Source organism: Cherax quadricarinatus, chromosome 65, assembly GCF_038502225.1.
Source record: "Cherax quadricarinatus isolate ZL_2023a chromosome 65, ASM3850222v1, whole genome shotgun sequence".
Taxonomy (NCBI): Eukaryota; Metazoa; Arthropoda; class Malacostraca; order Decapoda; family Parastacidae; genus Cherax; species Cherax quadricarinatus.
Window position 1 is genome coordinate 10,927,648 of NC_091356.1, and position 15,695 is coordinate 10,943,342.

Consider the following 15,695-nt stretch of genomic DNA (forward strand, 5'->3'; position numbering starts at 1 on the left):
ATATATATATATATATATATATATATATATATATATATATATATATATATATATATATATATATATATATATATATATATATATATATAAATATATATATACTATATATATATATATATATATATATATATATATATATATATATATATATATATATTTATATGTATATATATATATAAATATATATATATGTGTGTGTGTGTGTGTGTGTGTGTACTCACCTAATTGTACTCACCTAATTGTGGTTGCAGGGGTCAAGACTCAGCTCCTGGCCCCGCCTCTTCACTGATCGCTACTGGATCCTCTCTCTCTCTGCTTCCTGAGCTTTGTCATACCTCTTCTTAAAACTATGTATGGTTCATGCCTCCACTACTTCACTTGCTAGGCTATTCCACTTGCTGACAACTCTATGACTGAAGAAATACTTCCTAACGTCCCTGTGACTCGTCTGAGTCTTCAGCTTCCAGTTGTGACCCCTTGTCCCTGTGTCCCCTCTCTGGAACATCCTATCTCTGTCCACCTTGTCTATTCCCCGCAGTATCTTGTATGTCGTTATCATGTCTCCCCTGACCCTTCTGTCCTCCAGTGTCGTCAGTCCGATTTCCCTTAACCTTTCCTCGTACGACATTCCCTTGAGCTCTGGGACTAGCCTTGTTGCAAACCTTTGTACTTTCTCTAACTTCTTGACGTGCTTGATCAGGTGTGGGTTCCAGACTGGTGCTGCATACTCCAGTATGGGCCTAACATACACAGTGTACAGTGTCTTGAACGATTCCTTATTAAGGTATCGGAACGCTATTCTCAGGTTTGCCAGGCGCCCGTATGCTGTGTGTGTGTGTGTGTGTATTGAATCTTTCCCTTGAAGATGGACACTGGTTGCAAGCCTCACTTCCGGTCAGGCTTGGGGGGCTGGGAGTACGCAAATCCTCCCAGATTGCCCTACAAGCTTCCTATCCTCTTCCACAGCATCAAACGAGTTACTAAGACAAATTCTTCCGGACAACCTCAGTGACTCATCAGGAGTACAGGACCCTAGCTACGCCATTACCATCACTGAATGGGAGACTCTTGGTGCTCCAGCACCAAAATCTATTGCAATACTGGCCTACAAACAGTCAAGCTGGGATGGTCCCATCGCTGAAAAAAGACTTGCCAATATGCTTAGGGATGTAACATCAGACAGGGAGACTGCCCGTCTCCAAGCTGTGAGTGCACATCACTCTGGGGACTTTCTCCAAACAGTTCCCACTTTGGCAATGGAAAAAGGCCTCGATCCTAAGGCTCTCAGTATTGCAGTGTTTCTCCGCCCCGCTGACCCAATTCACATGGAATATACGTGTATTTGCAGTGATGTGTGAGCCGACCAATATGGTCTACATGGTCCTAACTGCTCCAAAATCAAGGGCTGGAATGCAAGACACAATGAAGTCAATGACACCGTAAAGAGAAGAATTGCTACAGCTGGATGCCCAGCCGAGAGAGAGCCCTGATGATTAGCAGCCAACAATACTCACAACCCAGCAAACTGCCCTGATGGAATCACAGTCTATCCTTGGAAGAATGGCAAGCTTATAGCATGGGACTATACCTGTGTGTCCACACTGGCTGACACCTACATCCATCTCAATGTCGGGCGACAGGGAGAAGCTGCTGATCACAGGGACGAGTACAAGATCGGCAAGTGCAGAGATATAAGCCAACAGTATCAATTTGTTCCTGTGAAATCAGAGGCCTTGGGATCGTGGGGAAAAAAACGCCACATGCTTCCTTAAAGAGTTGGGTTCCAGACTCATCGACACCACCTGGGACCCGAGGGCAGCCACTGTCATGTTCCAGCACCTCAGTGTGGCCATCCAGAGGGGAAATGCTTGCCATATACTTGGCTCACGTCTGGCTTTGGAGGAGCTGGAGGAGATTCATAATCTTTGATATAATGTACCAATGTATTCAAGTTTGAATTTTTTGTCAGTGTATTCTGTCTATAAATAAAGTTCACATAGAATATAGGCTATAGGGGGTGGTAGGAACAGAAAATATTTAAACAGCTCTAGTATGTTTGTTCTCTTCTCTGAGGGTGAGGGTCCCCAGTGCAGTTCTATAGGTAGTACCATACACACACACACACACACACACATATATATACATATATACATATATATATATATATATATATATATATATATATATATATATATATATATATATATATATATATATATATATATATATAGAGAGAGAGAGAGAGAGAGAGAGAGAGAGATACACATTCACATGCCTAAAGTTTCATTCACTGTCTATCTCCCATTAAAAATATGAGTTTTGGGTATTTTTAAGGTCTGGTGATAAAATAATTATAATCAGTGATATTAAATATCTGAGAACTGCTCACATAGTATACTGTCCATGTCTATTATTATTATTATTATTATTAAAGATTCGCCGGTAATTTTCCCGGCCCGGGCCTTCTCCAAGTGGTGGCCCGGCCTTGGCTCCCTCTTTAGGGAGTGTCTGAGACCTAAGTCTCCCATGGGAGGAGGTATAAGTACCTCCTCATCTTTGGGACCAACTGTCCCCTCTGGTCTGGCATCCCCGCCCCAGGGGACCTAATGGGAATGACAGTGTTTTGAGCTGTAAGCTCGGGCTAAGGCACCTACCCTACCCCAGAAGGGTTAGGCATGGTGTCGATCGTCTATGTCTAAACAACATATTCCCTATCCTGGATGAAATCTGAACATAATAATATATCTGAATACAGTAATAGTAATAATAATAAATTATTATTATTATTATTATTATTATTATTATTATTATTATTATTATTATTATTATTATTATTATTATTATTATTATTATTATTATGCGTGAATATTCCGAGACAATCTTGTATCTCAGTACTGACGGTACTGCTGGAAAGTGCAGTGACATTAATAAACTAGAAGCGGGTTCAATACCTTCGTCATATCCATTGTAAAAAAAAGTCTTGTTCAGTGACACTTGCATTCAAAGGGTAAAAGTTTTATACAATTATCTCTAATGTGTTCTTATTATCTCTAACATGTTCTCATTCATGAAAACGAATCATGTACAGCAGATATATATTTGTGTTTTAAATGCAAGTTATCTTCTTAGGATATCTGTACATCTATCACAGGATCAGTTATAATTAAACTATCAGTTTTTTCCACATATACAATATATATATATATATATATATATATATATATATATATATATATATATATATATATATATATATATATATATATATATATATATATATGTATATATATGTATATATATATATATATATATATATATATATATATATATATATATATATATATATATATATATATATATATATATATATATATATATGTATATATATATATATATATATATATATATATATATATATATATATATATATATATATATATATATATATATATATATATATATATATATATATATATATATATAAGTCTTATACATATTTATATATAAAAAAATGTACAACAACAAAAGATATATAATAAGAATGATCCATTTATGCAAAAGAATGCTAATGAGGACAATGCAAATCCTGAATTGACATGCAAGAAGCAGATATATACTAGTATGTCAATACAAGATGCTGAAATAAGGGCAGGGTTAGCATGCAGCTTCGTCGACAGACTTGCAGCTTGCTGAGAGGGAAGCACGGGTTGAGTTGGTTCTGGGAGTGGATGGCCGAGATGAACCCGGGGAAGAGGTGTTGGATACGGGTGGTCCGGATCCTTCTTGGGGTCGGATTTGTTTGCCCGGGGATAAGGTGTCGGAAACCGGAGGACTGGATCCATTCGGCGGTTGGATTTGTTTGCCGAAGGAGTTGGTGGAGGATTGGTTGAATAATGGAGGGTGTAGCTGAGAGGAACGACTGTAGGAGAGTGAGAGTTGCTTGTGGATCCGGGAGTGTGGGAGAGAGAGCTGGCTTTGTGTGTGTGTGAGGGAGAGACGGTTGTGAGGGTGAGAGAAAGAGAGCTGGTTGGAGAGGGAGAACTCGTCAGTGCTGGCTGAGTTGGAGAGGATGATGGAGCTGAAGTTGTTCGTACCCCGAGGCTTGGCTGGTGGTGGTGGACCGCAGCAGCCGCACACCCGCGCCCGCACAGCTTCCAAAATTTTAGGTTTCAGAATGAAGATCAAGAATATTATGAAGCCCTGAAATAAAGTTGTGAAACACGTTCATAACTGTTTTCATCTCAAATCCACATCATCTGTGCCCCTATCACAAAGAGATACACTGTATGGTACCCACTTATCTCACTCGGCCAAATCATCCTATAATAGTGTGATGGAAATACTGACGCTCTAGTTATAAGCATAACCATATTTTTTTAAAGGGGTGGACTGATAATCCAGTGGAAGGCCTCGGTCAGATGACCAAAAGCTCCAGTTACAGCTGATTATATGACTAAGACACGCATCAGGAAACACTTGTTTTGTTTCCTTACAAAACTTACTTAGCCTATGTGACGCTCTGATCAGTGAGAAAACTTACAAATGATGTAGTAGCCAGGTGAGCTGAATACCATATTGTACGTGTCTCTCTCTCTGGTAAAGGGGGAGATAATAATAATAATAATAATAATATCTTTATTTACTACAAGTACATGTACAAGGTATACAGTCCTAGCTGACATCAATGACATACTATTATATAGAAAGTCCCTTGTCCTGGGTTTGTGTCATTTCTGCGGCAAGAGTTATTTGTTATATATATATATATATATATATATATATATATATATATATATATATATATATATATATATATATATATATATATATATATATATATATATATATATATATATATATATATATATATATATATATATATATGTCGTGCCGAATAGGCAGAACTTGCCATCTTGGCTTAAATAGCAACGTTCATATTGCTATAAAGGACAAGTGAAAATTTGTGTATGCAATAACTTTGCCAAAATCATTTTGAACCTAACGAAATAAATATATTTCACTGTGTTTGTTTAGTATTAAATTATTGTAAACAAATCTAAAATATATTTAGTTGGGTTAAGTTAAAATAAATTGTTTTTGTTATAATAAGGTTAGGTAAGTTTTCTAAGATTCTTTTGGAGCAAAATTAAAATTTTTTACATTAACATTAATGAAAAAATATGTCTTTAAACGTATAAGAGAAAATTTTAGAAAGGACTTAATTTTAAATGAGTTCTTGCTAATTGACCAGTTTTACATATTCGGCACGACATATATATATATATATATATATATATATATATATATATATATATATATATATATATATATATATATATATATATATATATATATATATATATATATATATATATATATATATATATCAAATAAACCTTGCCGCAGAAATGACACAAACCCACATTATCTCCCCCTTTACCAGAGAGAGATTATTATTATTATTATAATCAAGGGGGAAGCGCTAAACCCGGAGGATTATACAGCGCCTGGGGGGGGTGTGGAAGGCATTCAGGCTTAATTCGGGGAACTGGAGCACAGATCCAATTCCCTAAATCAAGAGCCCCTCACCAACATCAAGGAACCTTCCTTGAGGGGACCAGAGAGAGAGACACGTACAATATGGTATTCAGCTCACCTGGCTACTACATCATTTGTAAATTTTCTCACTGATCATGGCGTTGAAAACCTACTATATTGGAAGAGCACTTGCCTGGAAGCAGTTAAAGACATCAGAGATGTACCAGACAGTGCTGGGGCCAAGTTGGAACGATATGATCTCCGCCAGCCAGCTGATTCCCATCACCAAGAACAGCTGTCGTGACAACAAATATAAAGGAATGTTCGTAATACCATTCAGTATTAACTAGTGCAGCAGATGAATGACCCACATGTTCAGGTGAATATGATAATAATAAGTAACAAATGGTAAAGTTTTTAACGTCGTTTTGTTGAATGTATAACTGAAAGCCTCTGTTGCCAGAATATTCGCTAATTATTTATAAAGGGATACAGAAGTACGGATCGACCAGAGCATCGTCTTCTCTCGTCAAGAATGATAAACTTAGATATTTCATCGTTTCATTGCAGCATCCTGTCAAAACTTTACTTTACTTTATCATAATTCTTCTCTTTGCAACTTTGATATAGTTATTGCTCGCCCTAGAACTCCTTTTTGCTCTGCATACAAGGGGCTTTTGGCATGTACACTCTATTATATTCCTTTATTAAACCATGTATCGTGTCAAAATAAATTTATTATTATTATTATTATTATTATTATTATTATTATTATTATTATTATTATTATTATTATTATTATTATTATTATTATTATTATTAAAAGAAATTCTTCGTTGGTACAGTCGTATTCTTCAAGAGAGAGTGTGTGGTGGGGCAGAATTAAATTGAGGAAGTAAACAAGTGGAGCTGAAGGAAACGAAAAAGTTTGCCACGAACAAAGTGTCAGAGTAATGGGAAGAAATAATGGAGAAATTATTTAGTGCGTCAACGAATGTACAATAAAAAAAATGACGAAAACGTTACTGAAGGCAAAACACGGTGAGCACTGCACTGCTTCTGCAGCTACATACAAGTCATTACTAATTACACATCACAGACGTACCTTGAAGCAGAGTCTGAGTCTCTGTCTTGTCTGCTTCTGCACTGTACCCTTGTGGCTCTGCTGTACAGTGACGAGAAGGGAGCGTACCGTCAGCACGAAGAATACCAGGTCAGCCACCAGTAGCACTGCCACCGGACCGAAGAAATAAGCCCACTTGGCACCGTTATTATGGGTCACAGTGTCTGAGGGAACGCAGGTGTATGTGAGGGTCTCGAAGATTTTGGATAGTAAAGGCAAGTTTGATATTGGACTACAGTTGTTTACAGTTGTTGGGTCTCCACCTTCGTGTATTAGTGTAACCATTACTATGGCCTACTGCAGTGTTCCTCCTTTCTTATGTTCTTATGTTAAGTAATATTGGGAAAGTGCTGGTTTCTAGTGTCAACAAAACTTGGATGCATCTGAGCTGTGCTACTACCATATTCTAATTATAATAATAGTTTGCGAGCACCCACAGTGTGCTGCCACCCTATTTTATATGTTAAATATATCGTGGAAAGACCCACAGTGTGCGGTTACCTTATTTCGTATGATGGTTACATTGTGTTCAAACATTACTTTTCCTGATATGATTTAATCGTTTCCCGAAAAGTCTCACATACGTTCCTCCTCACCAGGTTTATGCCCAATTTTAAAAGCCCTATCTTCCTAAAATATTTTTACTTAGCCAAACTATATCAACATCCCATCTGCTTATAAATGCACCTCACATAAACACAGTGAGATATTTATCTATCAGTGCATATACGTAGTGAGATGTGTACCTGTGTGCATAGTTATACAGTGAGGTGCGTATCTCTTAGCGAAAATATACCGTGAGGTGTTTATCTCCCTGTGAATATACACTGTAATGTATTTAACGGTCAGTGTATATAGACTGGGAATGTTGATCTGTCAGTGTATATACTCTTTAGGATATTTATATATGAACGCATACATATCTTTCATTGTATATACACTGTAAGAAGTTTACGTCTCAATGTATGTACACTGTGTGATGCTTATCTCTCAGTATATATACACCGAGAAAAATTATTTCTCAGTGTATGCATAGTGAGAGTATATTGAAACCCCTATTTTATGAATTAAAATATTCTTGACGGCAGTTTACAGGTGAACTGTAATCACAATGACCCACGCGTTGCCAGTAGGCTTTAACCCTAGCGAATTTACTTCCTGTGCATCAAAGAAACACTGTAACGTAAGTACTTTAAAGAGTTACGAAGATAAATGTAACTTACAGCTGAAGAAGCAGGAGTAGGTGCCAAACTTTGGCTTGATGTAGCAGTTGCTGATGGACGGGGTGAATTCCATGATTAAGGAGACAGCACCAAAGAGCATAGGACAGAGCCAAGCATACACCTGGTACCATACCCATCGTCTGCCACTCGAACTCTCCTGTCTGAATACACCACACACACGAAGTGTCAATTAGTAAATAACATCGGTCATAGAGGTTCCAAGTGCGATACTCATACACACTGATTCCTTTCCATCACTATGTAAATTTACATATATTTCCATCACTATGCATTAATTACATATATCTCCATCACAATATGCTAATTACATACCTCGGCATTGCTACATATTCATTAGCTTTAATAATTGGTGTTACCTGTCACCTGTCAAGTGTAAATATATGCAGCTAATTTTGAAATATTCTTGTTAACTGGTAGGAAAATTCTATGTAGAAGCCAAGTTTATTTCTGTAGTCTATAGAAAAACTTCAGTGTGTGTGTGTTTGTGTGTGTGTGTGTGTGTGTGTGTGTGTTTGTGTGTGTGTGTGTGTGTGTGTGTGTGTGTGTGTGTGTGTGTGTGTGTGTGTGTGTGTGTGTGTGTGTGTGTGTGTGTGTGTGTGTGCGTGTTACAACTACTCATTAGTCAGAGCACAATGGGCCTATAACAATAATATCATCCACCATACCACATACTCTAGAGTTTGGAATGTAAGATTGGCCACCAACTGCGACCCGATGCAAGTTTTTTTAACATCTAGTATAGACTAACAAGCCACATACCTGGCACATTTCCACCACAACTCAAAGCAGAGGACATTCAACCAGAAGAAAGTCGCCATGAAGAACATATACATGCACACTCCTGCAGGGGAAAAAAAAATACTTAACATTGGCAACTAAAAAAAATTCGCATGTCTGTGAAATATTACAGAATCATAATAAGAAGCATAAAGGAACTGTGATTTATGACTAAAAACTGGTGAGTAATGTACTTACCGACACCCACACACGCACTGGGACTAGCCAGGTTTATGGGGTCAGAGAAAAGCTTAATGATGATGAGGAACAGGTAGGCAAAGAACAAGCTGAAGAGGAAACAAAGTAGGATGCGACCCAACACTGAGTGAGCCAACTTTACCTGTGCAAAAATGAACAGATTAAATCAACTTTATATATCTATCTATCTATATCTATATCTATATCTATCTATCTATCTATCTATATATATATATATATATATATATATATATATATATATATATATATATATATATATATATATATATATATATATATATATTTATATATATATATATATATATATATATATATATATATATATTTATTATTATCACACTGGCCGATTCCCACCAAGGCAGGGTGGCCCGAAAAAGAAAAACTTTCACCATCATTCACTCCATCACTGTCTTGCCAGAAGGGTGCTTTACACTACAGTTTTTAAACTGCAACATTAACACCCCTCCTTCAGAGTGCAGGCACTGTACTTCCCATCTCCAGGACTCAAGTCCGGCCTGCCGGTTTCCCTGAATCCCTTCATAAATGTTACTTTGCTCACACTCCAACAGCACGTCAAGTATTAAAAACCATTTGTCTCCATTCACTCCTATCAAACACGCTCACGCATGCCTGCTGGAAGTCCAAGCCCCTCGCACACAAAACCTCCTTTACCCCCTCCCTCGAACCCTTCCTAGGCCGACCCCTACCCCGCCTTCCTTCCACTACAGACTGATACACTCTTGAAGTTATTCTGTTTCGCTCCATTCTCTCTACATGTCCGAACCACCTCAACAACCCTTCCTCAGCCCTCTGGACAACAGTTTTGGTAATCCCGCACCTCCTCCTAACTTCCAAACTACGAATTCTCTGCATTATATTCACACCACACATTGCCCTCAGACATGACATCTCCACTGCCTCCAGCCTTCTCCTCGCTGCAACATTCATCACCCATGCTTCACACCCATATAAGAGCGTTGGTAAAACTATACTCTCATACATTCCCCTCTTTGCCTCCAAGGACAAAGTTCTCTGTCTCCACAGACTCCTAAGTGCACCACTCACTCTTTTTCCCTCATCAATTCTATGATTCACCTCATCTTTCATAGACCCATCCGCTGACACGTCCACTCCCAAATATCTGAATACGTTCACCTCCTCCATACTCTCTCCCTCCAATATGATATTCAATCTTTCATCACCTAATCTTTTTGTTATCCTCATAACCTTACTCTTTCCTGTATTCACCTTTAATTTTCTTCTTTTGCACACCCTACCAAATTCATCCACCAATCTCTGCAGCTTCTCTTCAGAATCTCCCAAGAGCACAGTGTCATCAGCAAAGAGCAGCTGTGACAACTCCCACCCTGTGTGTGATTCTTTATCTTTTAACTCCACGCCTCTTGCCAAGACCCTCGCATTTACTTCTCTTACAACCCCATCTATAAATATATTAAACAACCACGGTGACATCACACATCCTTGTCTAAGGCCTACTTTTACTGGGAAAAAATTTCCCTCTTTTCTACATACTCTAACTTGAGCCTCACTATCCTCGTAAAAACTCTTCACTGCTTTCAGTAACCTACCTCCTACACCATACACTTGCAACATCTGCCACATTGCCCCCCTATCCACCCTGTCATACGCCTTTTCCAAATCCATAAATGCCACAAAGACCTCTTTAGCCTTATCTAAATACTGTTCACTTATATGTTTCACTGTAAACACCTGGTTCACACACCCCCTACCTTTCCTAAAGCCTCCTTGTTCATCTGCTATCCTATTCTCCGTCTTACTCTTAATTCTTTCAATTATAACTCTACCATACACTTTACCAGGTACACTCAACAGACTTATCCCCCTATAATTTTTGCACTCTCTTTTATCCCCTTTGCCTTTATACAAAGGAACTATGCATGCTCTCTGCCAATCCCTAGGTACCTTACCCTCTTCCATACATTTATTAAATAATTGCACCAACCACTCCAAAACTATATCCCCACCTGCTTTTAACATTTCTATCTTTATCCCATCAATCCCGGCTGCCTTACCCCCTTTCATTTTACCTACTGCCTCACGAACTTCCCCCACACTCACAACTGGCTCTTCCTCACTCCTACAAGATGTTATTCCTCCTTGCCCTATACACGAAATCACAGCTTCCCTATCTTCATCAACATTTAACAATTCCTCAAAATATTCCCTCCATCTTCCCAATACCTCTAACTCTCCATTTAATAACTCTCCTCTCCTATTTTTAACTGACAAATCCATTTGTTCTCTAGGCTTCCTTAACTTGTTAATCTCACTCCAAAACTTTTTCTTATTTTCAACAAAATTTGTTGATAACAGCTCACCCACTCTCTCATTTGCTCTCTTTTTACATTGCTTCACCACTCTCTTAACCTCTCTCTTTTTCTCCATATACTCTTCCCTCCTTGCATCACTTCTACTTTGTAAAAACTTCTCATATGCTAACTTTTTCTCCCTTACTACTCTCTTTACATCATCATTCCACCAATCGCTCCTCTTCCCTCCTGCACCCACTTTCCTGTAACCACAAACTTCTGCTGAACACTCTAACACTACATTTTTAAACCTACCCCATTCCTCTTCGACCCCATTGCCTATGCTCTCATTAGCCCATCTATCCTCCAATAGCTGTTTATATCTTACCCTAACTGCCTCCTCTTTTAGTTTATAAACCTTCACCTCTCTCTTCCCTGATGCTTCTATTCTCCTTGTATCCCATCTACCTTTTACTCTCAGTGTAGCTACAACTAGAAAGTGATCTGATATATCTGTGGCCCCTCGATAAACATGTACATCCTGAAGTCTACTCAACAGTCTTTTATCTACCAATACATAATCCAACAAACTACTGTCATTTCGCCCTACATCATATCGTGTATACTTATTTATCCTCTTTTTCTTAAAATATGTATTACCTATAACTAAACCCCTTTCTATACAAAGTTCAATCAAAGGGCTCCCATTATCATTTACACCTGGCACCCCAAACTTACCTACCACACCCTCTCTAAAAGTTTCTCCTACTTTAGCATTCAGGTCCCCTACCACAATTACTCTCTCACTTGGTTCAAAGGCTCCTATACATTCACTTAACATCTCCCAAAATCTCTCTCTCTCCTCTGCATTCCTCTCTTCTCCAGGTGCATACACGCTTATTATGACCCACTTCTCGCATCCAACCTTTACTTTAATCCACATAATTCTCGAATTTACACATTCATATTCTCTTTTCTCCTTCCATAACTGATCATTTAACATTACTGCTACCCCTTCCTTTGCTCTAACTCTCTCAGATACTCCAGATTTAATCCCATTTATTTCCCCCCACTGAAACTCTCCTACCCCCTTCAGCTTTGTTTCGCTTAGAGCCAGGACATCCAACTTCTTTTCATTCATAACATCAGCAATCATCTGTTTCTTGTCATCCGCACTACATCCACGCACATTTAAACAACCCAGTTTTATAAAGTTTTTCTTCTTCTCTTTTTTAGTAAATGTATACAGGAGAAGGGGTTACTAGCCCATTGCTCCCGGCATTTTAGTCGCCTCATACGACACGCATGGCTTACGGAGGAAAGATTCTTTTCCACTTCCCCATGGACAATAGAAGAAATAAAAAAGAACAAGAGCTATTTAGAATAAGGAGAAAAACCTAGATGTATGTATATATATATATGCATGTGCGTGTCTGTGAAGTGTGACCAAAGTGTAAGTAGGAGTAGCAAGATATCCCTGTTATCTAGCGTGTTTATGAGACAGAAAAAGAAAGAAAAAGAAAACCAGCAATCCTACCATCATGCAAAACAGTTACAGGTTTTTGTTTCACAGTCATCTGGCAGGACGGTAGTACTTCCCTGGGTGGTTGCTGTCTACCAACCTACTACCTATATATATATATATATATATATATATATATATATATATATATATATATATATATATATATATATATATATATATATATATATATATATATATATATATATATATATATATATATATATATATATATATATATATATATATATATATATATATACTTATATATATATATATATATATATATATATATATATATATATATGTGTGTGTGTGTGTGTGTGTGTGTGTGCGTGTGTGTGTGTGTGTGTGTGTGTGTGTGTGTGTGTGTGTGTGTGTGTGTGTGTGTGTGTGTGTGTGTGTGTGTGTTATTCAGGTTTTGATCTGCTGACATCAATGATGCAAAAAAAGAATCAATTCCCCTAGGCCACATGTGTAAGAATCTCCCAAGCCAGAAATAATGCAACCCTCTGCATTGACGAAAACCACCCAGCTGTTGACCCAATCACAAAATAAAACGTGACTTACGTTCTTGTTGAGTCCTCTCTTGTTCTGGTCTGGGACCGTGAGGTAGACGATGAAGGAGACCAGTATGAAGAGATCAGAGATGGCGAGGAAGGCTGAGTACATGTAGCTTACCTCGTGTTTCTCCATCTTGCCCAGATGCTCCCACTTATCGCTGAAGCAAAACCCTGCACCTTGCTTCACCTCCCCTGTCGGGTACAGTACCTGGCCACCAAGGTGTCACTCTTAGCCACAATCTCAACACCAAAGTACTGATGAATAAGGTACATGTGCAACACCTAGGAGCATTATTCGGCACTCAGACACTGATAGGCCAAATTTCTCTCATTAAAGATACCCATTTGTTACACATGTGTCTTTTTCATCAGACTGTCAACATTATCTTCCTATCATCAAACAAAAACCTTACTTGTATGGTGCATTTTTCTTGTAATGTGGAAAGGAGTACTATCGTCAATTATACAATAAGTGTGACGTGTACCTATTTCAGTATAATTCTGATCACTCTCTCTCTCTCTCTCTCTCTCTCTCTCTCTCTCTCTCTCTCTCTCTCTCTCTCTCTCTCTCTCTCTCTCTCTCTCTCTCTCTCTCTCTCTCTCTCTCTCTCTCTCTTTCACTCTCTCTCTCTCTCTCTCTCTCTCTCTCTCTCTCTCTCTCTCTCTCTCAATATTTTTTATTTTTTTTATTAACACATCGGCCGCTTCCCACCAAGGTACGGTGGCCCGAAAAAGAAAAACCTTCATCATCATTCACTCCATCACTGTCTTGCCAGAGGCGCGCTTACACTACACTTATAAAACTGCAACAATAACATCCCTCCTTCAGAGTGCAAACACTGTACTTCCCATCTCCAGGACTCAAGTCCGGCTTGCCGGTTTCACTGAATCCCCTAATAAATGTTACCTTGCACTCCAACAGCACGTCAAGTCCTAAAAACCATTTGTCTCCATTCACTCTTACCAAACACGTTCACACTCGCGTCGGCTGTCTCCCACCGTAACATCATAGTAACATCAAAGTGGTGGGATTTAGATGTGTTTGTAGTCTGCTCTAAATTGGCATATTCTAACACCTAATAACTCCTTTGACTTTTGTCATAACTTTCATTATTCCTACTGATGAGAGACTAGAAACTAGCCTAGCCTCTCCCACTGCTAGAAAAACACGCTTCACATTTCAACTCTTCACTCCTCTAGGGAAGGGGCTGGGATTTTTTATTTATCATTCCTGGATGAGGAGAGATTAACATGTTGGACAGAGGCAATATCATCCATTCCTTGTGCCCTGTAAAGGCTCTAATTAAGCCTCAGAAATAATATAACGTTATTTCTCCATCAATTAATCTCACTTAATTCAAGAAGTCATAATAACATGATTGCAAACGAACCATGGGATCAATCCCCACCTGTTCCTTGGTTAAATAATCCCAGTTTTAGGGATTAAAGTATTCTTGACTGGTAGTGTCTAGGTGAAACAGCCTTGATGATTCTCACACAGTCTCAAACCTTCAGAATAAATAAACTCACCTTGTCCACACAGAACTCTCCCCTGGGGATGGTGAACACTTGCTCTGGTTCACACTCATCCGTGTTGTTACTGACGTACCGCAGAGAGCCGTGCTCCAGTAGCTCCACGTACTCGTTGGAGTAGGTCAACTGTGCTTCACACTCAGGGAAACCATACCCATAGTCAGCACCCAGCAGCTGTAAACCCATACGGGGAAATATTATTACGCTGGCTGTTGCTGGCATTATTCTATGGATTAGAATTATGTTCGAAAGAACAAAAAAGACACAATACCGTGACTGGAACAATACACAGATAGCCCGAACATGGGAGAGAGGAGCTTACCACGACGTTCCGGACTGACTTAGACCATTTACAAAGTCATTGTGTAGTTTATTTGTGACTTATGCTGGAGTTACCCTCCCTCTTTCTTACATCAAACTTGATTACCTTCCATAACCTTTAAGAATCCAGTACTTCCTAATTAATATAAGAAAATCAATCATATTGAATTATAATCGGATTTGAGAATTTACTCATGTGAACCATCATACATGGTAGGTTACGAGCCACTGTACTGGAAATTATAGCAAGCTAATGATGTATAATGATATATAATATATAAAATGATATACAATGATATATATATATACTGAGGTCAGTATGCACATGGACGCCACAACACGAGTTAAAGATTGTCTGTAAGTTTCGGCCTCCACCTGAGGTCGTATTCAACAGACAGACCTGCTGAAGAGGGCCTCAGGTAGAGCATAAGAAATTTTATTACTGATATACCTTCTCAGGACGACCCTCATTCACCAAAGAAATTTTTTTTGTAAAGTTATGGATATTATATATATATATATATATATATATATATATATATATATATATATATATATATATCT

General features: G+C 38.1%; 1 protein-coding gene across 3 annotated transcripts in view; it reads right to left on the reverse strand.

Annotated features, from left to right (window-relative positions):
• The window catches only part of LOC128700587 (G-protein coupled receptor Mth2-like), a 197,202-nt gene that overhangs the window by 6,752 nt on the left and 174,755 nt on the right, over positions 1–15,695 (reverse strand). For 2 of the 3 annotated variants that reach the window (XM_070098934.1, XM_070098936.1), the window contains 8 exons: positions 14,808–14,984; positions 13,285–13,485; positions 8,881–9,022; positions 8,665–8,746; positions 7,885–8,045; positions 6,644–6,825; positions 5,732–5,833; positions 3,520–4,200 (listed from right to left, as the gene is read on the reverse strand). In XM_070098934.1, the coding sequence (XP_069955035.1) occupies positions 3,655–4,200; positions 5,732–5,833; positions 6,644–6,825; positions 7,885–8,045; positions 8,665–8,746; positions 8,881–9,022; positions 13,285–13,485; positions 14,808–14,984 (1,593 nt within the window). In that variant the 3' untranslated portion in view covers positions 3,520–3,654. Of the gene's footprint in view, positions 1–3,519; positions 4,201–5,731; positions 5,834–6,643; positions 6,826–7,884; positions 8,046–8,664; positions 8,747–8,880; positions 9,023–13,284; positions 13,486–14,807; positions 14,985–15,695 lie in introns of those variants that run through there. The other variant, XM_070098935.1, reaches the window with a different exon arrangement.